The sequence below is a fragment of the Cervus canadensis genome, chromosome 11, assembly GCF_019320065.1.
Source record: "Cervus canadensis isolate Bull #8, Minnesota chromosome 11, ASM1932006v1, whole genome shotgun sequence".
In the NCBI taxonomy this organism is placed as follows: Eukaryota; Metazoa; Chordata; class Mammalia; order Artiodactyla; family Cervidae; genus Cervus; species Cervus canadensis.
In genome coordinates, this window is record NC_057396.1 from 50,329,823 (window position 1) to 50,357,707 (window position 27,885).

At 41.3% G+C, this 27,885-nt stretch overlaps 1 protein-coding gene and 1 non-coding gene across 3 annotated transcripts in view; both read left to right on the forward strand.

The window, feature by feature from the left end:
- Window positions 1–12,432: 12,432 nt before the first annotated feature.
- UVRAG (UV radiation resistance associated) overlaps window positions 12,433–27,885 on the forward strand; it is a 314,400-nt gene continuing 298,947 nt past the window's right edge. Inside the window, exon 1 of one of the 2 annotated variants that reach the window (XM_043482966.1) lies at window positions 12,433–12,761. In XM_043482966.1, the coding sequence (XP_043338901.1) occupies window positions 12,739–12,761 (23 nt within the window). In that variant the 5' untranslated portion in view covers window positions 12,433–12,738. The remainder of the gene's footprint in view (window positions 12,762–27,885) is intronic. The other variant, XM_043482964.1, reaches the window with a different exon arrangement.
- Window positions 26,587–26,716, forward strand: LOC122450690. The gene has a single exon (XR_006272189.1). It is a non-coding gene; the product is annotated as a small nucleolar RNA SNORA11 (small nucleolar RNA).

The window sequence follows — 27,885 nt, forward strand, 5'->3', positions numbered from 1 at the left end:
CTTGTGAATATGACTTTATTTGGAAAAAAAAATCTTTGCAGATATAATTAAGTTAAAGATCTCAAGATGAAATCATCTTGGATTATCTAGAAGGGTTCTCAATCCTATGAGAATTAAAAGTATTTAAAAGGAAATTAAAAGTCTTTAAAAGTAAAAGGAAGAGGAGACACAGGGAAAAGGAGAGAGGCCATGTGATGGAAGCAGAGACTGGAGTTAAGTAGCTACAAGCCAAGGAACACCCGGAGCCACCACAGGCTCGAGGAGGGAAGAGATTGTTGTCCTGAGGGAACATAGCCCTTCCAACACCTCAGTTTTGAATTTCCAGGCTCCAGACCTGTGCGAGAATAAATTTCTGCTGTTTTAAGCCAGCCAGTTTATGGCTTAAACTAACACAGTGACCTTCAATGTATTAGAGGTCACTCACCAGTGGATGGCAGAGTCTGGTCTTCTCATCAGTAAAATATTCCACTTTTCTTTACATGGAGTGGGCTGCAACTGACACTTTTATCTAATTCTTCTGAGAAGGTGGAAGAAATTCTCACTTAATAGATTATAATGGGGTCACTAAGAGGAGAAAAATAGGATCTTCCTCTACCCCCTTATGGGCTTCCCTGGTAGCTCAGCTGGTAAAGAGTTTGCCTGCAATACAGGAGACCCCAGTTTGATTCCTGGGTCAGGAAGATCCCCTGGAGAAGGAATAGACTACCCACTCCAGTATTCTTGGGCTTCCCTTGTGGCTCAGCTAGTAAAGACCTGGGTTTGATCCCTGGGTTGGGACGATCCCCTGGAGAAGAGAATGGCTACCCACTCCAGTATTCTGGCCTGAGAATTCCATGGACTATATAGTCTATGGGGTTGCAAAGGGTTGGACACGACTGAGTGACTTTCACTTTTCAGTTTTATACACCCTTGTTTGGGCAGAGATGTTCAAGTTGGTTTTAGAAAAGGCAGAGAAACCAGAGATCAAATTGCCAACATCTGCTGTATCATGGAAAAAGCAAGAGAGTTCCAGAAAAATATCTACTTCTGCTTTATTGACTATGCCAAAGCCTTTGACTGTGTGAATCAACAATAAACTGTGGAAAATTCTGAGAAAGATGGGAATACCAGACCACCTGACCTGCCTCTTGAGAAACCTGTATGCAGGTCAGAAAGCAACAGTTAGAACTGGACATGGAACAGCAGACTGGTTCCAAATAGGAAAAGGAGTACATCAAAGCTGTATATTGTCACCCTGCTTATTTAACTTATATGCAGAGTACATCATGAGAAACGCTGGGCTGGAGGAAGCACAAGCTGGAATCAAGATTACTGGGAGAAATATCAATAACCTCAGATATGTAGATGATACCACCCTTATGGCAGAAAGTGAAGAACTAAAGAGTCTCTTGATGAAAGTGAAAGAGGAGAGTGAAAAAGTTGGCTTAAAGCTCAACATTCAGAAAACTAAGATCATGGTATCCAGTCCCATCACTTCATGGCAAATAGATGGGGAAACAGTGGAAACAGTGGCTGACTTTATTTTTCTGGGCTCCAAAATCACTGCAGATGGTGACTGCAGCCATAAAATTAAAAGACGCTTACTCTTGGAAAGTTATGACCAACCTAGACAGCATATTAAAAAGCAGAGACATTACTTTGCCAACACAGGTCCATCTAGTCAAGGCTATGGTTTTTCCAGTGGTCATGTATGGATGTGAGAGTTGGAGTGTGAAGAAAACTGAGTGCTGAAGAATTGATGCTTTTGACCTGTGGTGTTGGAGAAGACTCTTGAGAGTTCCTTGGGCTGCAAGGAGATCCAACCAGTCCATCCTAAAGGAGCTCAGTCCTGGGTATTCATTGGAAGAACTGATGTTGAAGCTGAAACTCCAATACTTTGGCCACCTGATGCGAAGGGCTGACTCATTGGAAAAGACCCTGATGCCAGGAAAGATTGAGGACAGGAGGAGAAGGGGACGACAGAGGATGAATGGTTGGATGGCATCACTGACTCAATGGGCATGGGTTTGGGTGGACTCTGGGAGTTGGTGATGGACAGGGAGGCCTGGCGTGCTGCAGTTCATGGGGTCGCAAGGAGTTGGATACGACTGAGCGACTGAACTGAACTGAATTGGTTTTCATCAAAAGTAATTTGAAATCTCAAAAATCATATGGCATTTTAGAGCTGTGAAAAGGTGCTTTTTAAATGTGCCTACATCCAATGTAATATTATGTTTAAAAAGTAGGAGATACAATTGTATGTATGCATGATAAAAATATGAGATGAAGATACCCAAAACTCTTTAAGCAGTAAGTGGTGAAAAATAGCTTGAGAAAGAGTTTACAAGGAAGAGAACAGGATTATGTAAAAGAAATTTGGTATGTGTACTGGGCAGAAGTTTGTTATAAAAACTGATCGAAACAAGGGTGTCAGTTCAGTTCAGTCGCTCAGTCGTGTCCAACTCTTTGCGACCCCATGAACCGCAGCACGCCAGGCCTCCCTGTCCATCACCAACTCCCAGAGTCCACCCAAACCCATGCCCATTGAGTCAGTGATGCCATCCAACCATTCATCCTCTGTCGTCCCCTTCTCCTCCTGTCCTCAATCTTTCCCTGCATCAGGGTCTTTTCAAACGAGTCAGCTCTTCGCATCAGGTGGCCAAAGTATTGGAGTTTCAGCTTCAACATCAGTTCTTCCAATGAACACCCAGGACTGAGCTCCTTTAGGATGGGCTGGTTGGATCTCCTTGCAGCCCAAGGAACTCTCAAGAGTCTTCTCCAACACCACAGGTCAAAAGCATCAATTCTTCAGCACTCAGTTTTCTTCACACTCCAACTCTCACATCCATACATGACCACTGGAAAAACCATAGCCTTGACTAGACGGACCTGTGTTGGCAAAGTAATGTCTCTGCTTTTTAATATGCTGTCTAGGTTGGTCATAACTTTCCTTCCAAGAGTAAGCATCTTTTAATTTGATGGCTGCAGTCACCATCTGCAGTGATTTTGGAGCCCAGAAAAATAAAGTCAGCCACTGTTTTCACTGTTTCCCCATCTGTTTGCCATGAAGTGATGGGACTGGATACCATGATCTTAGTTTTCTGAATGTTGAGCTTTAAGCCAACTTTTTCACTCTCCTCTTTCACTTTCATCAAAACCAATTCAAAGTATTTTTTCCTCTGATTAAACACACACACACACATATACATATATATATATTTTTTAATATTTATTTATTTATTTGGTTGTTCTGAGTCTTGGGCTTCCCAGGTGACAGTAGTGGTAAAGAACTTGCCAATGCAGGAGACATAAGAGATGCCCATTCGATCCCTGGGTCGGGAAGATCCCCTACAAGAGGGCATGGCAACCCACTCCAGTATTTTTCCCTGGAGAATGCCATGGGCAGAGGAGCAGGCAGAGTCGGACACCACTGAAGTGACTTAGCACGCATGCTGGGTCTAAGTTGCACCATTCGGCATCTTTAGTTGCTACATGAGAACTCTTACTTGGCAGCATGAGGGAGATATTGTAATACTCTTTTATTGAGGTAGAAAAATGTAGGATTAATAACACTGGAGTTAGACTGCTTTCAAATCCCAGTTCAAAACTCAAAACATGTGACCTTAGGCAGGTGACAGAACTCTTGCCTTACCTCTGTAATCTCTAGCACTGTGGTAAGGGTACACACATACTGCTTACAGCAATGCCTGGCATATATCAAACTTTCAATAAGTTATTAAATTTTTTAAAATATGAACTTTAATGAACAAAATATTGTGAAAAATCATTTTCCCTTTCATTTTGTTTATGGAAAGTAGTTACTATGCAAGGAACATCACAAAATTTTCTTTATCACTTTATGGTAAACAATCTCACAAAAAAGGTGCAAGTACAATTAAAAAAAAATTTTCAGAAACATTCAAAAAAAATTTTCTCCCCAAACCACTTGAGAGTAAGTTGCAGACATGATGCCACATCATACCAAACAAGAACATTATCCTATAGACAAATACCACAGTAAAATCATGAAGGCCATTAAATTAATCCAGAAACACAATCCTCGTACATTAGTCAAGGACATCACCATTTGTCTTAATATGCCCATTTTAGCAAAAGAATCAAGTTCAGACTTACATGTTATTTAAATTTCATTCTACAGGAAAAATGCAATCCTGTGTTTCTCCTCTACTCTCAACACTGCGTCACTACTTCACTTCTGACACCATAGTGTATGAGGATTTTCCCCACAATTATCTGATAACAGCTGGTTGTCCTACAATTTAACTCAATTCTGACCTTATCTACCTGGAGATAGCATCGGCTCCCACAGGTTAAGGGCTCAGTCCCATAGGACTGCACCCTTCTCAACCCTCCACCTCTACACACACACACACACACACACACACACACACACACACACCCACCGCCGCCTCCCCACCCCACCTCCACATACTTCAGATACCAATAGCAAGCATAGGTTGTTACCTATGTTTCTGACCAACTGGATATAAATTGAAGGTTCCCACAAACGCTTCCTTGAGGTCCATTAGTTTGCTGGAGCAGCTCACAGAACTCAACAAAACATTTGCTCACTAGATTAGCAGTTTATTGTAAAAGGATATCACTCAGGAATAGCAGATGGAAGAGCTGCATAGAGCAAGGTATGTGGGAAGGAATGCAGAACTTCCAACCTCTGTGTGTCTCCGTCCCAGCACTTCCTTGTGTTCCCTCTACACCCCATTCTTTCAGGTTTTTATGGAGGCTTCATTACACAGGCAGGATTGATTAAATCGTTGGCCATTGTTGATTGAAGTCACTGTTCAGTGGCTTTCCCCTCCCAAGATGTCTGGAGTGGGAGGGGTCTAAAAATCCCCTCCCTCTAACCAGGTTTGGTTCCCCTGGCAACTGCCAACCTTAGGTTATCTAAGGGCTTTCCAAAAGCCATTTTATTAACATAAACTCCCATGTGGTGAATGGGGTTTGTTATGGAAACAAAATATCTCCATTTCACTTGTATATATTCTGAGGCTATTTCAGGAACTGAGGACAAAACTAAATATTATAAACAAAGGTGCCCCTGTGGGGCATTAAAGATCCCCTGGAGAAGGGAATGGCTACTTACTGCAGTATTCTTGCCTGGAGAATTCCATGGAGAGAGGAGCCTAGTGGGCTATCATCCAAGGGGTCACAAACGGTCAGACACAACTGAGCAACTAACAGTTTCATAAGAGTTTTAGGAGGTATATGCCAGGAATAGTGAACAAAGATCAAATATATATTTCTTCTTGTAAGTCACAGTGAAAGTGAAAGTCGCTCAGTTGTGTCCAACTCTTTGCAATCCTATATAGTCCGTGGAATTCTCTAGGCCAGAATACTGGAGTGGGTAGCCTTTCCCTTCTCAAGGCCATCTTCCTAACCCAGGGATCAAACCCTGATCTCCTGCATTGCAGGCGGATTCTTTACCAGCTGAGCCGCAAGGAAAGCCCATAAATCACAGTATCACACTCCTTTTATGTGAAACATTTCCCCAATCTTTCCTTGACTATCATGACCTTGACAATCTTAAAGATTACAGGCCAGATATTCTATAAAACATTATTTAGTTTTGTTATGTGTCAAGTTTCTTCATGACTAATTCAGATTATCCATTTTTAGCAGAAATTTCACATAAGTGATGATGAATTTTTCTCACTACATCCCATCTGGTGGTACATGATTTCAATTTCATGATACTCACTTTGATCATTTGATTAAGGTGGACTGTCAGGCTTTTACACTGTAAAGTTACTCTTTTTCCATACTTTGAGACTATCATTGATGAAAAATTGAACAATCTAAGAAGGAAATGGAAAATTTAATTTGAGACAGTTAAAAGGATTGGCTTTATCTAATTAAAAATTGGATTATAGGATTATAATCTGGGAAGTGAAGTGAAGTGAAGTCGCTCAGTCGTGTCCGACTCTTTGCAACCCTGTGGACTGTAGCCCACCAGGCTCCTCAGTCCATGGAATTCTCCAGGCAAGAATACTGGAGTGGGTTGCCATTTCCTTCTCCAGGGGATCTTCCTGACCCAGGGATCGAACCTGGGTCTCTGCATTGTAGACAGACACTTTACCATCTGAGCTACCCTGTCTCCTAAAAACCTTTGAGAACTGTTCCATCTATTAGAGGTCAAATTTAGAGGGCTATACATTAAATAATGTGTTATGACAGCTTATATAATCCAGATCTAAGCAAGTTCACAGGCCATCATGGCCCCTTACAAGATTAAGAAGAAAGGTTAGCTTCTAAGGAGTTGTGACCCTTGATTAAGTCAAGAGAAATTGTTATCTCCTAAAGAGACAACAATTAATATAAGTGCAAAATACACTTTAAAAGGGGGAGGGAGGAGGCCTACATAGCCAAAGAACATTTTGTTTAAATTTTTCTTGTCTTGCTATTAAAAAAAAAAAAAGAAAAAAAAAAGGCTTCCCTGGTTGTTCGGACGATAAAGAATCTGCCTGCAATTTGGGAGCCTGGGTTGGGAAGATTCCCCCAGAGAAAGGAATGGTTACCCACTCCAGTATCCTTGCCTGGAGAATTCCACGGACAGAGGAACCTGGTGGGCTCAACTAGTGACTAACACTTTCACTTTGTCATAAAATAGACATTTTATTTCATCACCATGTAAATATCTTTTTCCTAATGAGACATTTATTATACCAATAAAAACTCATGAATCCCTATGTTTTATTTAGTGGGCTATCGGCCATTCTATTATTCATTTTGATGTTCAAGTTCCCCCAGATTGAGCCAGCCAGAGTCCTTTCAAATTGGCTTCTGTATCCCTTTGACATCTCTCTTCCATTTTTCTTTTCTTTTTTTTTTTTTTTGAGTACTTCTTTACTTTCTGGCACAGCTAAAGGTCCTAGGATCATCCTGTACTTTTTCCAGCCCAATCCTGATCAGTCACTTAGCCAAAGAATCCTGGTGAACCCATGGTTTTTCCATTGAGATCACACACCTGGTCTCAGGGTTTAATGAAGTTCAGGTTCTTGATGTCTTATCATAGAAAATTCAAAGAGAGACAAAGTGATAGGTAGGAAGTGGATTTATTTAGAGAGAAACACACTCCACAGACAAGAGTGTGGGCCATCTCAGAAGGTGAGAGAGGCCCTAAGGTATGGGGTTGTCAGTTTTTAGGCATGCATGCTCAGTTGTGTCCAACTCTTTTGCAATCCCATGGTCTGTAGCCCACCAGGTTCCTCTGTCCATGGGATTTTTCAGGCAAGAATACTGGAGTGGGTTGCCATTTCTTATTCCAGGGGATCTTCCTGACCCAGGGATCAAACCTGGGTTTCCTGCATTGCAGACAGATCCTTTACCACTGAGTCACCTGGAAAGCCCCTGTCAGCTTTTATAGGCGTGGGTGATTTCATAGGCTAATGAGTGGGAGGAGTATTCCAGCTGTTTGGGGAGACAAGATGCGGATTTCCAGGAACTGGGCCACTGTCCACTTTTTGAACTTTGTGGTTGGTCTTGGAACCCTCATGGCACTTGTGGGTATGTCATTTAGTTTGCTGATGTTTTATGATGAGTGTATACTGAGGCTCAAGGTCTATCGGAAGTTGGACGTTCTACCATCTTGGACCTAGTTAGTCCTAACCAGTTTATGTCGTATCCTCAAGGGTTATGTCATTCTTTTAAAGGTTGTGCCCTGCCCCTTTCCCTCCTGTTTCATAATCACCTCACATTTCCAGGCTTCTCGACCTGTGAGATGACCTACACATTGTCTGTGGAGTGCTTCTCCCAGGGCCGCTCTTGCCTTTTGAGTCAAACTGCATTCTGTCTATGGCATGTTTATCTCTAAATAAATCCACTTCTTACCCATCACTTTGTCTCTCCTTGAATTCCTTCTGCACAGAGATGCAAAGAACCTGAGCTTCATTAAGTCTTGAGATCAGGTGTTTTCAAGTCCCAATCTGGGTTGCAGTTGGGTTAGTCCTATCTAAGTTGTGCAGTTTTCAAATTTGCTCTTGAGCTGGCAGCAAGAGCAGCATTTCTAAAACATAAATCAGATTATGTCACTCCCCTTGCTTAGATCCTTCAGTCTATGTGCCTCAAGCAAAGTCAGACTCCGCTGGGGCTACAACACCTGGCAGGTCTGGCCCCTGCCAGAATCTCCAGCTTCATTCTGTGCCATTAAGGCTGGATTAAAACTCCAGAAACTCTGAGCACCTAAAAAATAATGCCACTTCTGCCATATGAAATTACACATAAAAGCAACACGAAATTATAAAAGAAATTAAAGGACGTCTTTGATTTTCTTTTATTTTTGAAATAATTTCTTTCCAAAAGTGTTCTCCTCCTCCTCCACACTGGCTGCCTCTCTCTGCCTACTCCCACCTGGCCTTCCTTATAGCTCCTTCAGGCTGTTGCTTCTGTCCAAATTGCTCCTCTTACTCTCACTAGCCTCTTTTGCCCAGTTAACTCCTACTCATACTTCAGACCTCACTGAAGAAGTCATTTCCCAAAGAAAGCTTTCTCTGGGGACTTTGGCTAAATCAGCCCCCTGGGTTAGATTCACTTGGATCCAGTGTGTGTCACCCCGGGCTGGCCTATAAATTCACCAACTCATGTGCTCTCAGTTGGTACAAATATAGTCTGTGACACTGTGAAAACCACTGGGACCTAGGAAGAAGCGCTAGTCTCAGGGGCAAGAGGTTTGAGTCTTTGTCTCAGCTTTGCTACAAATTTTGAGTGACCTTGGACAAGCTCATTTCCTCTCCCTGGGGCTGTGTCCAGTGTGGGGGGTATGAGGTCCCGTGTCATCCAAACATTCACTTCCTCAAGCATTCAGGCATTCAATGATTTTATTCAGGCAGTCATTTGCTCACTGAAGCTGATGGAGCCTCTGTGTCAGGATGCTGGGGTTGTAGAATGAAATCAAGAACAAAAGTCCAGAGTGGAATGGGCTAGACAAATATAAACCTCTCAGTATATGACAAGGCACATGAACACCTGCCCTAAGAGCGATCAGGCAGCTGCTGTGGGAACCTAGAGAAGGTAGTCACTATTAGCTTACATCTAGGAAGCCTCTTTGGAGAAAATGACCTTGAAGGGTTGAGAAAGGAGGAGAAATGCTGCCTGGGGACTTGCCTTTCAGTGTACACACACTTGTTGGGTGTGTACAGGCTCTTTGGGGAACGGCCTCTTTGTTTTACAATTCTCCCCTGACTTTCTGCAAGAGTCTTGCTCTTCTAGTCCTGCCCCTTCAAAGCTGCATCTCCAAGGCAGCCTGAGGATCTTTCTAAACAACTTCCTGTTGCCTAAGATTAAACTCAAGTTCTTTAGCCTGGTGGTCAGGTTCTTTTCACCTGCCCCACCTTCTTTTTCTAGCCTGTCGCTCCTCCAGGCAGTTTTGGCTTCAGCCCTGTTTGACTATGCAAATGTTGTGTCTTCTGCCTCCATGCCTTTGCTCATGCTGTTCCTTCTGCCTAGAATACTCTTTCTCCTCTAGAAAGCCTTCCTGCACAACACATTGCAGTTAGCAATGTCCTCTTCTGTGCTTCCATTATGCTTTATCATCTCAGTGACGGCACTTGCCATGTTGTGCTGAAGCTATCTGTAAACTCCCTGCAGTCAGGGATTCTATTTGCATGGTTTCTGTCAATGTAGTAACAAGGCTGGCCACCTGGTAGAGGTTTGGTCCTTGACTAAATAAGTAAGTGAATGGGAGAGAGAGAGGACTCTCTCTTGTTGAAAGGAAGGGGGTAGATTTAATTTAATTAGATTCAAGACATAGAAATACCAATCTGCTCTGCCTTGCATTTATTTACCTAATGCATCACACCCAGGAGATCTGGAGAATGAAGAGGGTGGAGGAAGAGGATGCAAAGTGTATTGGGACAAGTTTGGCTTTTTGGTTCTACAAACTGACATTTTGATTTTAGTACGCAACATGGTACTAATTAGCTGTTAAAACAGGAGCCATCCCTGAACCAAATGGCTCTAACCATCTGTTGTTTACCTATCAAGCTTCTAATCAACCTTTAAGATCTTTGTGAAGCCTGCTCTGACCTTGCCCACCAGCCCCTGTAGAGCCTGTTAGTCCATTACCACTTGACCTTGATGTTTCTTCTACCATAGCATGTATACTGTATTTGGCCACCTTTTAAATTCATGCTCCTTATACTTGAATACTTGTTTTTCTAGTATATAACACTATAAATAACACTCTATAAAATATTATAATAACTTGATTCTAAGTGAGTAAAAATATTTTAATGTTGAAACAAGTACAGCCATATGATGGAGTAAGACCCAAAATAATACAAGAGTCTTTAGAATGAAATAGTCCACATAAAAGTAATAATAGGCAGCATTTATTGAACACATACTCAGCAGGCTATTTCAGTTTTCTGCCATGTCCCTAGGGGTGAGTGCCAGCTCTCCTAGGGTTTGTGGCATGTAGGTGGAAAAGTCTGTGAAGGATTATTTACTTCAGTTCTGTATTTCCGGTATCCAGTAATTTGCCTCATGCAGAGTAAAGGCTGTGGAAAATCACTCCTGCTCTCTCTGCTGAAACATCCTTTCATCCCTCCCTGCTTGTGAACTCTTACTGGTCCTCCAATACCCAGGTTAAATGTCATCTCACCTGTGAAATCTGAGTGTCTTCTCTGGCTCCCACATTCCCTGTTCAGACCCAGGACTAAGCCCCTTGATTTGGGGCTTCTGGCTTCTAGAACTGTGAAAGAATAACTAACTGTCTTTTTCAGGTACCCAGTTTGTAGTAATTTGATACATCAGCTTCAGGAAACTAATATAGCTTAGAAACAGACAAATGTCTTCTATGAAATTCCAGCAGATGGTGGAACCTGATGAGATTTGGGATTTCTCAATTACTACCTGCTCAACAAACACCTGACTGCATACCCTGGGCTCTAGCCATGAACAGGAGACAGTGTGACATATATTAGCCATCTCTGGGGTCAGATCCAAAGTGTCTTCAGGCAACATTACCATACATTCTACCTTGAAAAATAGCATGCTTATCTTATTAAATATTTTTAGTGCAATTATTATATGCCAGGTCCCGCACTGGGCACTATGTCTACAATGGCTTATTTACTCCTCAAAGCAACCTTGTTACTATTTTACAAATGGGAAAACTAAAGTTGAGAAGGGGAACTGGCTTACCTAGGAACATACAGCTGGGAGAGCCAGGATTCTAAGTTTCTGATTCCTGTTGTGTCTGAGCCTAAAATACTCTGTTCTTTCTGCTGATCAGTCAGGGTGTTGGCGAAATTAGCAAAGGAGGTAAAAGATCATTATTCTGAAGAATGACTCAATATTTATTATAGAAGCAATTCTATAGATGCTATCATTATAATCCAAGGAGGTCTTCACAGAAGAGGTGTCATTTAAATTGTGCCTTTGCTTCAAAAACACGTCCTGATTCTCTGCGAGGTACTGGGAATCCAGAAAAGAATCAGATAAAGTTCTTTTGCTTGAGAAATTAACAGTGTGTGCTTGCGGGAAGGGTATGTGTGACTGTCCAAGTGTGTTACACACTTATTAAAATACAATTGAATGCAATAGAATAATCAGGAATGTGGTAGAGGCAAGTTTTCTAACGCAGGGTCCCACAGTGAGTCTGAGAAGCCTTTTGGGATCGCAACACAACATGAAATTTGATGGCTAAGTAAGCATTAGTCAGGAGGAGCAAAGTACCTAAAAAAGGCTTTCCAGGGAAAGCATAAACAACCCACTCAAATAAATGAAACAGCATCCCGAGTGCCTGGCTCATCCTACCAATTGGAGTATGCGGAGGGGCGGGGACTTATGGGTTGGAATTGATCGTGGGTGGAGCTGGCGACATTGCCCGACAAGTTTCTGGTCTCAGGGCATCCTGCATGGTGGCTTTCTGCCGAACCATAAAGTATTCCTTTTCAATCCTCACACGTTGGCGGAAGCCTCTAGGAAAAAATTGTTCAGGGAATCTGCAACTACAGACAGACACACCATCGCGCCCCAGCTGGCGCCAAATGGGTCCCCGCCCTCCCAGAGAGGCCGGTTACCATGGCAACTAGGTTAGGGCGGAAGTGGCTCCCAAAACTGACTCTCACTAATCAGGTGACTCTCCTGCCTCCTGCACGTGACACCGGAGCCCAGCCGCCGGTCTACCCAGTCGGACTCCGCCCCTCTTTTCCTTTACTGACAACTGACGGCGACCTCGAGCAATGGTCCTTGCGGCTCTTCCAGGAGACCCCGCCCTGTGGTAGTGAAAGAGCCAATTAGACTGGGGAAAAAAGAAGCAACGCCCCAGGTTTCACCCCGGTTTGACAGACGCAATTTAGGCCATCCCTGGGACCCTCCGCCCCTGCCTATTTCTGCTGGCGACGGACAAATCTTCTGCCCAATAACGCGTCCTCTTTTTGTCGTTTGGTCCCGCCCCCATGGAAGCTGAACCAATGGGCAAGCCAGGTCTCAGCGGGTGGTGGGGGTTGCACTGCGGTAATATGGCTCTTCCTTAGCCAGCGGCGGCGGCTGGAGGTGGGGTAGAACGGTCCTGCCTCTAGGTTGGTTGGTTTCTGGGCTGCAGGGTCTCGGCGGGTCGTGACTCGGCGGTTGTGGCGGATGCCAGAGGAGCGTCGGTCCCGCCGCTTGGCGGCCCCTGGGTCAAGATGAACGCTTCAGCGTCAGTCGGGGGCCCACTCCCCCCGCCGTCCACGGGCCCGGCCGCCGCGCTGCCTCCAGGTTCTGCCGCGCGGGCCCTGCATGTGGAGCTGCCGTCTCAGCAGGTAACCCCTCGGGCTCGCGGCGCTCTGGAGGGACCGGGAGGAGGCCCGTGAGGGATCTCCGTGGGCCGCGGGCTGACCCAGTGCCAGCCGGGAGACCGGGAGAATTGGCCTGGGAGAACTCCGAGGACTGAGGAGGGCTGTCTGGAGGTCTTGGGAGGGGAGGGATCCAGGGATGGCCGAATCTCTGGGGGATATTCGAGTCCCAGGAGACATCCCGTTACAGGAGATGGGTTGGAAAGAGATGGGAAGGGACCCACTGAAACTCCCCGGGCCCCGCCTCTCCCCCGGTAGGGAGCTGGGGATTCCCTGGCGCAGACCCTCCGCTTTATCCCTCTTGGGAAGGGACCTGGGGAAGCCCTGGTGTCCCAGGAGAGATGGGGAAAGCGCTTTTTCATTTTTAACTCGTTCGTTTGCTCACAAACCGATTGGTGCTCCCTGCTGCTGGAGAAATGAGGTTTCCCGCATTTGCTTTTAATCTCTCCTTATTATGAAGTACTCCTATAAACTTCTCAAGAAAAATCCTTTGGGACTTCGGATTTCCTTCCTATTCTCCCACCCCCCAGAGAAGGCACTTTAGCAATTTGAGGGGTGCTTCTACATTCCTTCAAAAGAGTAACTGTGGAAGAAAGAACATTTAATGTACAGTACATATTCACGTTTCCCCCATCCTTTAGCAAGGTGTGCAGAGCTTCTTGGATCCAACTTGGATGCACACTGTAAGCAGATAATAAAGAGAGAACACCGAGTTTTGGGACCTGACAAAGCTCTTTGTATCACAGACTTAATTGTAGAGTACGTCTTTCCTTCTTTCCCCTGCCTTCTTGCTATCCCCCAGGAAGAGACTTTGCAGGAAGTTTGGCATTTAAGAGACTGAACGAAAGTACCTTTCGTCTTCCCCCATCCACAAAGAGGACCTAAGAAAAATGGCCAGTTGTTGAGAGTCTACCGTGTTGGGTTTGTGCCAAGTGCTCAGCTGGCTGGGAGTTGATTCAATCTCCCAACTCTGGGAGGTGGCTATTTTTTATTAGCTCCATTTTGTAATTCTGGAGACAGAGGCTTTAATATGTAAAAGCGCCTGGCCAAAGCCTTGCAGTTAGTAATTGGTGAGGCTGGGTTTCAGAATCCGGCCTCTGGCTGTAGCCCGTGCACGTGGTGGTTGTGCTGCAGACTTGAGCAATCTTTTCTCCACTGTCTTCACGGGGGACAGAGTACTTTCCTCCACACCCTTCCTCCAACGTCCCATCCCTGTCTTAGGAAAGAGTCAGACAGAAGAGAACAGAGGTTGGGGGCAGAGGGTGGATGAGAGATGGGCTGGATTTAAATACAGGAAAGTGGGGGAATGTGGGGGCTGCTAAAGGGCTAGAAAGGTGGAGATCCGAGCTACTGCGGTGACCATGGAGCTGAGTTGTTTGCAGAAGCAAGGGCTTTTAGTGCGGCGGGAGAGAGGATTTAAGATACTGGGAGAGCATGGGCCCTGGTTTTGTGAAGCTGTTGGGAAGGGAGTTTGTGGAGAATATGAATTTGAGGGTAGTGAAGTTTGGATTGTGTTTACAAGGTTTCTAGGGGAGAGTGAAAGTCTGGGGAGGGAGACTAGCCTCTGGAATGAGCATTAATGTGAATTTTCATGTGTGTGTGTGTGTGTGTGTGTGTGTGTGGATTGTGAGAGTGGATACTGGGAGAGGCAGTGATGGGCGCAGAAATCCTAAAGGAGGAGCCAAGAGGGTTTAGTTTGGGAGAGCTTTGGGAAACTGTGGGATTAGGAAAGTGAAAGCATCATTTGTTTCATAGAGCCTGTTCTCTGATTAACAGTTCCCAGTTTAACGTTGGGGGAAATAATCCAAACAAACTGTCCATGGAATAAATCCAACTGCATTTGTAAGCATTTGTCCAGTTTGGGGGTTTGTGCCAAGGGATATATAGTGGCTTAAGTGTACGGCTGAATGCTGTATGATGACTGAGTATGGTATTTACAGCTTTCTGGGGGTGTCATCCTTCTTGAATTCTTGGAAGGCAGCCTATACAGCAAAAGCATTTTTACTTTTGCTCTTGACATTATTTTTGCTTTCTGGGTCAAAATGCTCAAGATTTTAGGATATAAACATATAACATTTTAAAAAAGTAAACATGTTTGTTGAAGTGTTACCGGTATACAGTCAAGTGTACCAGTTATTAGTACACAGCTTGATGAATTGTCACAAAACAAAGTTATGTAAGTGCTACCCAGATTGAGAAATACAAAATTATTTCCATCCCAGAAGTCCCGCTCACGTCCTCTCCCATATCTACCTTTCTCTCCAAAGGAATTGCGGTTCTGATGTATAAAAGTTTTTGCCTGTTCTTGAAACTGTATATAAATGGAATCACACAAAAAGGTAGTATTCTTTTGCTCAATATTGTTTGTGAGAGTCAGAGAATGTGTGTATATGTAAAAACATTTTTTAGTATTATTGTCTTTTTAGCTTATGGCTTTTTCAGAATTTCGAAGCTTTAGATAAATTGGAAATCCAGTTGACTTTCTTTTAAATAACACTTTGAAAATTGTGTCACTTTAATAGATTACATGCTATTTGATAAGATGTCAGTATTTTTAAACATAAAAAAGATCCTGTTGATTTAAGATTTTCATGATAAAATTGATTATTTCCAAGCACACGTTCAGTGGTTTCTCCCCACTACCCCCAGTCTGTTTCTAAGGCAGAATTTTTCAACCTCAGTACTGTTGACATTTGGGTTGGTTGGTGGGTCTATAAAGTATTTGTCACCTCCGTGGCCTCTACCTGCAATATACCAGCAGGACCACCTCAGGCCTGACAATCAAAAATTGTTTTTAGATGTTGTCAAATGTCTCATAGGGAGCAAAATTACTTCTGGTTGAAAACTACAGTTCTAGGATATATTTTTGTTTTCGGATAGAGAGTGTCCCGGGCTTCCCTTGTGGCTCAGCTGGTAAAGAATCCGTCTGCAATGCGGGAGACCTGGGTTTGATCCCTCGGTTGGGAAGATCCCCTGGAGAAGGGAAAGGCTACCCACTCCAGCATTCTGGCCTAGAGATTTCCATGGACTGTATAGTCCATGTGATCCCTAATGCTGGGAATGATTGAAGGCAGGAGGAGACGGGGTCGACAGAGGATGAGATGGTTGGATGGCATCACTGACTCAGTCAATGGTCATGAGTTTGAGTAAATTCTGGGAGTTGGTGATGGACAGGGAGGCCTGGCATGCTGCAGTCTGTGGGGTCGCAAAAAATCGGACACAAACTGAGCAACTGAACTGAATTGAGAGTGTATCCCTTTTATTACTTCTGATTTATCTCATCTCAGTCTTCCTTAAGTACCATTGATTCTAGTGGCTGTATTGTTTAAAATATTAGTTTACTGTATATTAGTTCCCAAAGTGTTGGACTCCCCCTACCCCCAGTCTGCCTCCAGAAAAAGATTTATTTTGTTTTGGCTCAAAGAAAGCCCACAAACCTATAAGACCTAACTAATATTTTTTACTTTAATCCACTTTTCTTAAAAAAAAAAAAAAATCTAGTTAACTCTGCATAAATCCTGAACCTTTATATGTATGAATACTAACTACAGTGCATAATAGCTACTTAATTTTGTCAGATGGGACTGCTACTTTTTCTTCTTTTGCTTCTTTATGATCTTACTTTACCTGTAATTTAAGCATGAACTAGTCATGCATTTTGAAGACTTGTTGTTTCTTTTTAATTTTTGGTTGAGGTTTGTAATTAGTGAATATAACCTCATTTGAAGAATAACTTCCTTCACATCTTAGGTTTAAGCATTTTGAAATAAAAATTTGTGTTTTGTAATAGAGGTATTTATTATGTCCTTAAAAGTTTGAGAGCGTTTCTTTCCTCCCCAAAGGCTTCCTCCTTTGGGTATAACCTAACTACATTCCTCAGATACTTAGAGCTGGGGAGGCTCTTTAGTGTTTAGGGCTTCCCTGGTGGCTCAGATGGTATAGAATCCGCCTGCAATGCAGAAGACCTGGGTTTGATCCCTGGGTTGGGACGATCCCCTGGAGGAGGGCATGGCAGCCCACTCCAGTATTCTTGCCTGGAGAATCCCATGGACAGAGGAGCCTGGTGGGCTGCAGTCCATGGGGTCACAAAGAGTTGGACACAACTGAGTGACTGAGCACATATACATACATAGTGACCCTTTTAGGGTCACTACATACATAAACATGTAGTTTTGCATGTAGGTATAGTCCTAACCTAGTTTAATCCCTTCCATTAAAATAGCTTTACAATTCATTACTTTTCTTAGTAGTCAGTATACCTACATCTACCATATTTTTGTATAATAATGTTTAGTTATGTTTGTTTAGGGGCTTCCCAGGTGGCTCAGTGGTAAAGAATCAGCCTTATAATGCAGGAGATGAGATTTTGATCCCTGGGTCAGGAAGATCCCCTGGAGAAGGAATTGGCAACTCACTCCATTATTCTTGCCTCAAGAATCCTATGGACAGAGGAGCCTGGCGGATTATAGTCCTTGGGATCTCAAAGAGTTGACTGAGTGACCGATGATGTTTGTTTGACCCCCATTAATAGATTTTTGGTCTGTTTCCAGTTATTCTGTGTTAGATTGTTGCAGTGAATATCCATATACAGGTATCTTTGAAATCATTCAGTCAAAGAATATGTATGCACACACTTACACATATAAATATGCACATATATACTATACATATACACGTTTTTGTTACTTAGATTTGCGTTTAATTATTAATGTTATAGTAGCTTCATTTATTGTATGCAAACATTACGCAAGGTTTTGTTGTTGTTCATTCTCTGAGTCTTGTCCGGTTCTTTGTGACCCCGTGGACTGCAGTATGCAAGGCTTCCCTGTCCTTCATTTTCTCCCGGGGTTTGCTCAAACTCCTGTCTATTGAGTCAGTGGTGCCATCCAACCGTCTCATCCTCTGTTGCCCCCCTTCTCCTCCTGCCCTCAAAAGGGCAGGAGGAGAAGGGGACAGCGAACTCATTTATCCTTACACAACCCTATGAGTTTCAAAATGTTTTAAAAATTTATTTATTTATTTATTTTTGGCTGTGCTGAGACTTCATTGCTGCACACAGGCCTTCTCTAGTTGCAGCAAGTGTGGGCTACCCTAGTTGTGGTGCACAGATTTCTCATCACAGTGGCTTCTCTCTTGTGGAGCACGGGCTCTAGGGTTCACAGGCTTCAGTCATTGCGGCGCATGGGCTCAGTAGTTGGTGCATGGGCTTAGTTGCTCTGAGGCATGTGAAATCACCCTGGACCAGGTATCCAGTCTGTGCCTCCTGCATTGGCAGGGGGATTCTTAACCACTGGTCCACCAGGGGAGTCTGAGTTTCAATATATTTGCATAGATCTGTGTAGCATTTTAATTTCTTTTGCGACTTGCTTGTTTATGTCCCTGGCATTAATTTTTCTGATTACTTACTTGTGTTTTTTCATTCATTTAAAGAGCATTTTTCTTGTCATTTTTTTGGAAGGAAGTGGGGTATATTAGTGCTGTTATATATTATTAGTGCTATTGTATATCAGTGCTCCCTTGAATTTTTAAAAACAGATTTTATTTTTTAGCACAATTTTAGATTTATGGACAAATTGAGGATAGTACAGAAGGTTTCATACTGTATACCCATTTTCCTCTATTCTTAACATCTTTCATTAATATGGTACATTTGTTACAATTGAAGAACCAGTATTGATATGTTGTTATTAACTAAGGCCTTTATTTTATCAAATTTCTTTCATTTAAAAAATTGTGTTGGGATTTCCCTGGCTGAAGGTACTTCTCTGGCAGTCCGTTGGTTATGACTTCGCCTTCTAAAGCAGGGTTCCATTCCTGGTTGCGGAGCCAAGATCCAACGTGACTCAAGACCCAAAAACCAAAATACATAACAAAGCAGTGTTGTAACAAATTCAGTAAAAGACTTTACAGGTGGTCCACATCAGACACAGTGGGGGAAGGAGAGGATGGGGCAAAATGAGAGAGTAGCATTTAACTGTATACATTACCGTGTGCAAAATTGGATAGCCAGTGGAAATCTGCTGTAGGACACAGGGCGCTCAGACCCGCTGCCCTGTGATGACAACCTAGGAGGGTGAGACATGGGGAAGGTGGGAGGGAGGCACAGGAGGGGGGGGACACATGTATCCCTGAGACTGATTCATGTGGGTGTATGGCAGAAACCGACACAATATTGTAAAGGAATTATCCTCCAATTACAAATAAATAAAAATTTATAAGAAAGTGGTCCACATAAAAAAGAAAAAGAGGAAATTGTTGTAAGATATACAGAATATAAAATTTTCTGTTGTAATCATTTTTAAGTGTAATTCAATGGCATTAAGTACATCCTCAATGTTGTGCAGACATCACTACTATCCATTTCTGGAATTTTTCGTCATCTCAGACAGAAACTACTCTTTAAACAACTCCCCATTCTTCCTTCCCCCAGCTCCTGGTAAGGTCTGTTCCACTTTCTGTCTTTATGAATTTGCTTATTCTACGTTCTTCGTATAAGGGAATTATACAATATTTGCTTTTCTTATTTCATTCAACATAATGTTTTCAGCATTCATCCATGTTTTAGCATGTATCAGAATTTCATTTCTTTTAAGGCTAAATAGTGTTCCATCGTGTTTAAATACTACATTTTGTTTACCCATTCATCTGTTGATGGATCTTTAGTGTTTACCTAATACACTTTTTCAAGATCTCATCATGCACACCACATTGTATTTAATCTCCCCTTGGCTGTAACAGTTCCTCAGACTTCTTTTTGATGACCTTGGTAGTTTTGAGTACTTCTGAGGTATTTTGTAGGATGCCTTTCTATGGGAATTTGGTGTTTGTTTTTTTTTTCTTCAGGATTAGATTGGGATTATGGGTTTTGGGGAGAAAGCCTAGATAGGTAAAGTGCCATTTTCATCTTATTGTATCAAATGTACATACTATTAAAATGAGTTATCACTACTGATGTTAACCTTTGTCATCACCATTGATGCTGTTGGTCAGGTTTCTCTGCTGTAAGATTACTCTTTCCCACTCATTCCTCCATACTGTCCTCTTTGGGAAGAAGTCACTATATCCAGTCCACTCTTTAGGAGTGGGAATTGATGCTCCCCCTCCTTGAGGGCAGAGTGTCTACATAAATTATTTGGAATTCTTCTGCATGAGAGAGTCCTACCAGTAACCACTTCCTTTCACAGATGAGGAAACTAAAGTCTGGGTAGCTTTCTCAGAGTCACACAGGATGTCCCCACAGGGACTTCAGGTCAGGTCTTTGATTCCCACTTACCATAGATACCTATTCTTTGCAGGGTTCTGGTAAAAAACAGAAGCTTGAAGTTACCTCAAGGTTTGAGATAATCATGCTTTTTATTTTATTTCCCACAGCATCTGTACACAGCACTGTGCTGGTAACATAGTAGGAGCTCAGTATATTTTTTATTTTAAAATTTTATTTGTATATGAATCATTCCTTTGAAGAATTTAACAGTCTAAAGAAAGGAAGGAAATGGGATTGAAACACATACAAGAAAAAATGCTAGAAGCACAGAATTTTGCTAAAAGCAAAAATGCTAGAAGCTTAATTTAGCTGTATGTGATATATTTATTTTCTCTTAATGTTTCTGTTTATTAGATATCTTTTGTCTGTCTGATTTAATCATCTTTTTATTATATGTTCAAAAGATCTTTTTCCTTGACAAGGTCACTGAAGGCAGAGAGAAAGCTGTATCTTACTGGGAACATATGCCCTGTGCAATGTTATATATTTTTATTCCTTCCACAAATACTTGTTGAGCTCCTTCCTTGTGACTCAGAAACAAGTATATAGTTGTGTTATATAGCTGTACAAGAAAATGATGGCAGTTTTTGAGCTGCTTTGCTTCTTGTAAACAAAACTGTGAGGAAGTTTCAGAAACAAAATACCAGCATCCCCAAATCATTATTTTTATGTGATAAAATGCCATTAGGATTTTAAGGTTTTAATTTATTTTTGTGTGTGTGTGAAAATATTTAATTTTCCTTTGAAAGGAAAAGCTGTGTTCTTCTTCAGTGTTAACTTTAAAATTTATCTACTGGGTCACAATTCTTAGCTTTGTGGCAGAAAATTTAGAAGTGAAACTGACTGGAAATAGAGTGAGAGCAGAATTGAAACCAGTAAGCTGGGCCTGAATGAGTAATAAAATCAAGAGAAAAATTAGGTTTTCATAGTTTTCAAATGTATATTTTTGATAATACGTATATTTTCATCAGTAGACATATCACTACTGGAGGGAAAAAATACTTGTCATTTTTAATGTGCTCTAAGGAGTGCAGATACAAACTAGGGGTGATTTAGAAAAACTAAAGACAGATCCATATTAAGAGAGGGGTTGAAACAGTTTAGGCTTTATACCTCCAGGTTTAATGGCATCAGTAACGTCTCAGTGAAAGTTTTTTTAAATGTCTTGTATTTCAGGAGTTGCGTTCTTAGATTATATATGTAGAGGAGCACATGGAGAAGGGAAATGGCATTGGGATTTTTTTCAAAAACATATTTGAATTATACCTTTTTGGTTCAGTTTAACCTGACCTTGTTTTCTGGCTTCCCTGGTGGCTCAGCACTAAAGAATCTGCCTGCAGTGCAGGAGATGTGGGTCTGATCCCTGGGTGGGGAAGAGCCTCTGGAGGAGGAAATGGCAACTCAAGCCAGTGTTCTTGCCTGGGAAGTCCCATAGACAGGGGGGCCTGGCGGGCTATACAGTCCATGGGGTCGGTTGGACACAATTTAGCATCTAAACAACAATTAACCTTGTTTTCCATCTTATTTTAAGATCAAAGCATGAATTTTGAATCATAGAATTTTATAGATGCAAAATCTGAAGCCCTCAGAGGTGAACTATTCCCCTGGCCAGAGATTTGGTCCCTCCATTTATTTCCATCCTAAAGGAGTCAGTAAAGAATATTAATTTAACAAATGTGATTTGAGTGCCCTGCTCTTCCTGTTAGTGGCAGAGACCTGACCAGATCCTGTGACTCCCATGAGCAGTTTCACTCTGCTTGGCTTGGTGTTTTGAGAATTTGTTTCTTAAACTTATCTCTGGGCTTTGACACATTATCCCTACAACTTTGGGGATTTTAGGCTAGAAGTAAAATGTGGGAAAGACTGTATTTTAAACTTACTTTGCTTCGCAGGCTGTGGTCTCAGGCTGCATCCTCTTGTCCCCTTTTATAGTGTGTATTAGTGAAACTTTGGAATGTCCCTCTGTAATCTGAGAGATCGGTCTTCCTGTTTTGTCCCTGGGTACTTACGATGCTTATCCTTTTTTGAATATCTCACTGAAGAAGTCTTGGTTCTTTACCTCTTCAAGTTTCTAAAACAGCAATCATCTGGTAATCATGGGTTTTCTGTTGTCAGAAATTTTATTTATGCTGACTGCCATAGACGTCATTTACTAGTTATCAAAAACTGGAGTCAAGTGCATTTATTGATTGAGAAGCTGAGAAAGCCGAGCATTAGAACCCAGTACTGATGAATCTGTTTGTTGATCCATTGGCTCTTTTCCCCACCATGGTTGTTACAATGTCTTACAAGATGCCCTCAGATGTTTTTGAAAATAATAGGGAAAACAAGGAAGTTGAAAGTGGTGTCTACCTTTGGCTTTTTTCAGTAGATTCGTGGGTAAGCAAAAAGAGAAGATACAAATGAGTGAGAATGGAAATCAGACTTTTATAGTCTGTTTTTTTCCCTGGAAAAATTTGGTCCTCTTTTAACATGACTGTATTTTTTTGATTGAGGGCTTTACTGGACTACAAGTAATTCATGTGTCCATGTTAGCCAATGTCAAAAGTTAATAATTGCAAGGGCAGAAGTGGAAGAAATTAACTGAGTGATCCGTTTATTCAACAGATATTTATAAAGTAGCTCCTTTGATTTATGTTAATTATGGGATTAGCAACTTATATGGCTTGTTTCCTTCAATCTAATTATGTCTTTCAGAGGATCTGAAATTTTACCTGTCACAATTCCAGTCTTTTTTTGTATAAGAGCTAATACAGGAAAACTAAACTTTAAAAAAAAACAAACATGAAAATAATTTAGGAGTATGAAAAAGCTGTGTTTTAAAATTTTGCCCACCTTAATGAAGAACGTCACTGAGAAAACTGGCAGGGCTTTCATCCACTATGAGGGTATATCTGAGAAGCAACAGCATGAGGAAGACTTTCTGATTTTTCATTTTGAAAATAGATGACAAAGCAACCTAGGCAAGTAAGCTGTGGGGTGCTCATTTAAGGTGTAGGATATTTGACAGGACTGTACTCATTATGGATTAGAGTTGGTCCCATCATGTGTATGATGTAGGTATTTCAGGTTTGTTTTCATGAATGGAGTTTATCCTACATGGAAGGTATTTAATATAAGTAATAAAAATAAAGAACAGTTGTCCTGGTGCTCTGGAGTGACTGGTTTACGTATAATATTCATGTATTTCTAATGGAAGAAATCAATCTAATTATTATATGGGGACACTAGAATTGCAGAATTTCTTAATTGTACATTAACTGCATTTTTTCACAAATTTGGATGTTTTAAAATTACCTGAAAATTACTAAAAATTACTGTTCACTATTCTTACCTTGTATTTTCAAGAAAAGGTTGCCTTATCAATACCCTCTTTGTTAAACTAGTAAAATATACAGTGCATTTTAGATACTATACTATATCAAAAATAAAAATAAATAAGTTGGCACTTAGAAGTAAACATAAAATCTATTACAAAATGGAAAAATTTAATTAGATACTAAATTTCTGCTGTGTACCAAATACTGCATTAGACTCCGGTGTACTTCTTTCTCCAACTTCTCTTATTGTTGGAGTACCAGAATATCTCTAAATATGGTTTTAGAAATTCTTAAGAGCACATAATTATTTCCTTAATATGGTATGATAGGAAGACTTGTAAGGCTGGTTCTGAGTGTAACTAAGGTGTCTTTGGGAAAAGCATATGTTCTGGTCTTTGGTTCTTGACTTCACAGTGAGAAGGTTGGGTTATCTATATTTCTGTACACATCTTGAACCTCTGTGTGCCTCCATTTCCTCACTTGTCAATTGCTTTCTTTTTTGTCCCTATCATTTTCATTCCGCAAATATTGTGCTCACCTCTGTTCTACACTATCATTTGTTTAACAGATTTTTTTTCTCTCTTTTTTTTTTTTGAGTTTCTACCATGTGTACCACAGTAATGAAGAATATTGTTTTCTAGAGCCGGGTGCTTGGATTCAAATACTGACTGAAATCCTTCCTAGTTGGCAGTCTGGAAGTTAGCTATAGTTACTCTCCCTATGCCTCTGGGAGGCTCAGATCAAAGGGGCAGAAGAAAAATTGTTGAAAAGAATTATGTGGGTCATAAGTTTGCCTGCAAAGGTGCTTGGTATGTAGTAACTGCTCAATGTTCAAGAAATGTTAGCTGTTACTGTCACTGTTACGACTATTGCTATTTGTCAGGCTCTGAGGATACAGGATAAATAAGGCAATGTCTTTGTCCTGGAGGGATTTGTAATCTAGTGGTTAAGGCAACTACATCAGCAGACCATTTTAGTGTAATGTAAGAGATGGTTTGAATAAATGCTGAAGTGGAAGAGAGTAGGAAAAGCATTCAAGCGGAGAGACCAGCTTAAGCAGAAAGGTAAGTAGGTGTAGAAGGGAATGGCAGATAAATTGCACGAGGCTGGAGTTTAAGGCTCTTGGAGGAGAATGGTGGAAACAAGCTGGAGAGGTGTAGTTTGGGATCAGATTATAAAGGGCCCTGTATGCCCTGCTTTGAAATTTGGACATTGTCCTCAAGGTAGAGGGGAGGACTCTCTTTTTTTAAATAGACTTTAGTTTTTAGAGCAACTTCAGGTTCACAGCAAAATTGAGCAGAAGTTACAGAGATTTTCCAAATACTTTCTGCCCCTGTATGTACATTTTTGTTTTTAGTTGCTGAGTTGTGTCTGACTCCTTTGTGACTTCATAGACTGTAGACTGCCAGGGTCCTCTGTCTTTGAGATTTCCCAGGCAAGAATACTGGATTGGGTTGCCATTTCCTTCTCCACGGGGATCTTTCCTACCCTCTCCAGGCGGATTCTTTACTACTGAGCCACTTGGGAAGCTGTAGCCTCCCCCATTAGCAACTTCTTCCACCGCAGTTACACATTTCTTACAGTTGACGAACTACATTGACACATCACCGTTACCCAGAGTTCATAGTTTACGCTAGGGTTTACCTTTGGTATTGTACATTCTTGGTTTTGACCATACATATAATATGTGTTCACCGATGTAGTATGATGCAGAATAGTTTCACTGCCTGAAAAATCCTTTGCACTATACGTACACCTCCTGCTCTTTTAACCCCTGGCAACCACTGATCCTTTTACTGTCTTCTAAGTCTTGCCTGTTCCACAATGTCATAGCTGGAATCATACAGCTCCTCTGAGTAAATATCAAGGAACACAATTCCTGCAATGTATGTTGAGAATATTTTATGTTACAAGTTTAATTTCATAAGAAGCTGCCAAACTGACTTCCAAAATGACTGTACCAGTTCGCATTCCCACTAGCAGTGAATGGAAATTGTTCCACATCCTTGTCAGCATTTGGTATTGTCAGTATTCTGACAATTAAAAAATAGGTGTGTAGTGATATCATGTTGTTTTAGTTTGCATTTCCCTAGTGAAAAATTATGTAGAACCTTTCATATGTTTATTTGCTGCCTATGTATCTTACTTGGTGAGGTGTCTGTTAAGGTCTTTGGCCCATTTTTCCTTCAGGTGGTTTTTGTTTTTTTATTGTTGAGTTTTATGAGTCTGTATATTTTGGGTAACAGTCCTTTGTCAGATGTGTCTTTTGCATATATTTTCCCCTGTGGCTTGTTTTCTCATTCTTCTGACATTGTTTTTCAGAGAACAGAAGTTTTAAATTTTAATGAAGTCTAATTTATCAATTATTTCTTTCATGCAGAGAGAGTTTGGTGTTGTATCTGAAAAGTAGTTGCCATTTCCAAGGTCACCTAGAATTCTTCTATGTTATCATCTCTGAATTGTATAGTTTTGCGTTTTTACATTTAAGTGTATTGTCCATTTTGAGTTGGTTTCTGTGAAAGGTGTAAGGTTTGTGTCTAGATTCTTTTTTTGAGTGAAACCCAGTTATTTTCAGCACCGTTTGTTGAAAAGACCATCTTTGCTCTGTTGTATGGCCTTTGCTCCTTTGTCAAAGATCAGTTGACTATGCTTATGTGGTCTCTTTCTGAGGTCTCTGTTCTGCTCCTTTGATTTACTTGTTTATTCAGTTTGTCAGTGTTCACAGAAAATATTCGCTGGAATTTTAACAGGGGTTGCATTGAATCTATAGATCAAATTGGAAAGAATTGACATCACGACAATATTTCATCTTCCTATCCATGAATATATAATGTTTCTCCACGTATTTAGTTGTGCTTTGCTATCGTTCATTAGAGTTGTATAGTTTTCCTGTAGATCTTATTCCTACTTTGTTAGATTTATACCCAGGTATTTCATTTGGGGCTTCCCTGGTGGCTCAGCTGGTAAAGAATCTGCCTGCAATGCGGGAGACCTGGGTTTGACCCCTGGGTTGGGAAGATCCCCTGGAGAAGGGAAAGGCTACCTACTCCAGTATTCTGGCCAGGAGAGTTCCATGGACTGTATAGTTCATGGGGTTGCAAAGAGTCGGACACGACTGAGCGACTTTCACCAATGTGACTGATTTCATTTTGAAGGGGCATTAATGTAAATGATATTATGATTCTGAATGCAAATTCTACTTGTTTATGGGGTGTGCTCAGAGCAGGGGGCCTGAAGAAATGGCTTGTCTGTTTATAACACACCCGACAGGAATCTGGGTTCACTGTGACGAGGGGCACAAAATGTGTGGCCTTCCTATGAGCAGAAACCTGACACGTGTTCCCCTGCACCTCCACGTGGCAGCTGGGCAGGGCTCAGTACTGGAAGGAAAGACGCAGCACGTAGTGGGGGAGCTTGCCACCAGAGCCTGTCCGGTCCATGCCTGGGTGGGCCAGGAGTGGCCTCATAAAGGGTCTGAACCTCTCATTTCAAGGAGAAAGAGAAAGATTCCAACTGTATGCCATTCTGCAAAAGCCAAAACTCTGGAGACAATAAAAAGATGAGTGGTTGTCAGGAGTTTGCAGAGAGGAGTATACAGAGTACAGACGTTCTCATGAGCAGTGAAGGTACTTTGAGCGACGTTACAGTGATGGATATATGTGGTCATACTTTTGTCCAAACCCATAGAATATGCAACACTGCTCTGCTCATTAAAGTGAACCCTAAGGTCAACTGGGAATGTTTTGATTATGTGTCAATGCAGTCATCCTTGGTCTAAAAGGAAAAAAGAAGAGGTACTGTTCTGTTGATAATGGCTGTTCATGTGAGGGGAGGGAGTATATGGGGAATTTCTGTATGTTTCTGTCAAGTTTTATTGTAAACCTAAAACTGCTTTAAAAAAAGAAAAAGATCTCCAAAAAAATTTAACACTCAGGATAGTTTGGCAAAACTTGTTTCACTTTTATGTATGTATGCATATTATATATGTGTGTGTGTTTGTTGGATTGTGATATAAAATGTATTTTTTTTAGATCAAAGAAGCCTGCAGGCCATTGTGGTTAATTATACTGGCAAATAAAAGCACAAATTAACCTAAAAAAAAAAAAATTCTACCTGCTTGTTGCTGGTATATCCAGGAGTTTTTGGTTGATTTTCTCAGATTTTCTACATAGATGATCATATCATCTGTTGAACAAAGACAGTTTTATTTCTTCCTTCTCAATCTCTATACCTTTTATACCTTTTCTGGTATTACTACTAGTACAAGCTAGTCCTTTTTTCTTTGCTTTTTTAAACTTTTTGTTTAGAGAGAATTACAAGCTTATTGAAAAATTGCAAAAACAAAACTTATACAAGAACACCTTTATACCCTTTACCCAGAGTCATCTATTGTTAACATTCCATTTGCTTTATCATTTGCAAGCTCTTTCTTCCTAGGTGTATACAGATATAGATAAGGTTTTTTGGTGTGTGAATCATTTAAAGTTACATACTTCATGACCTTAAA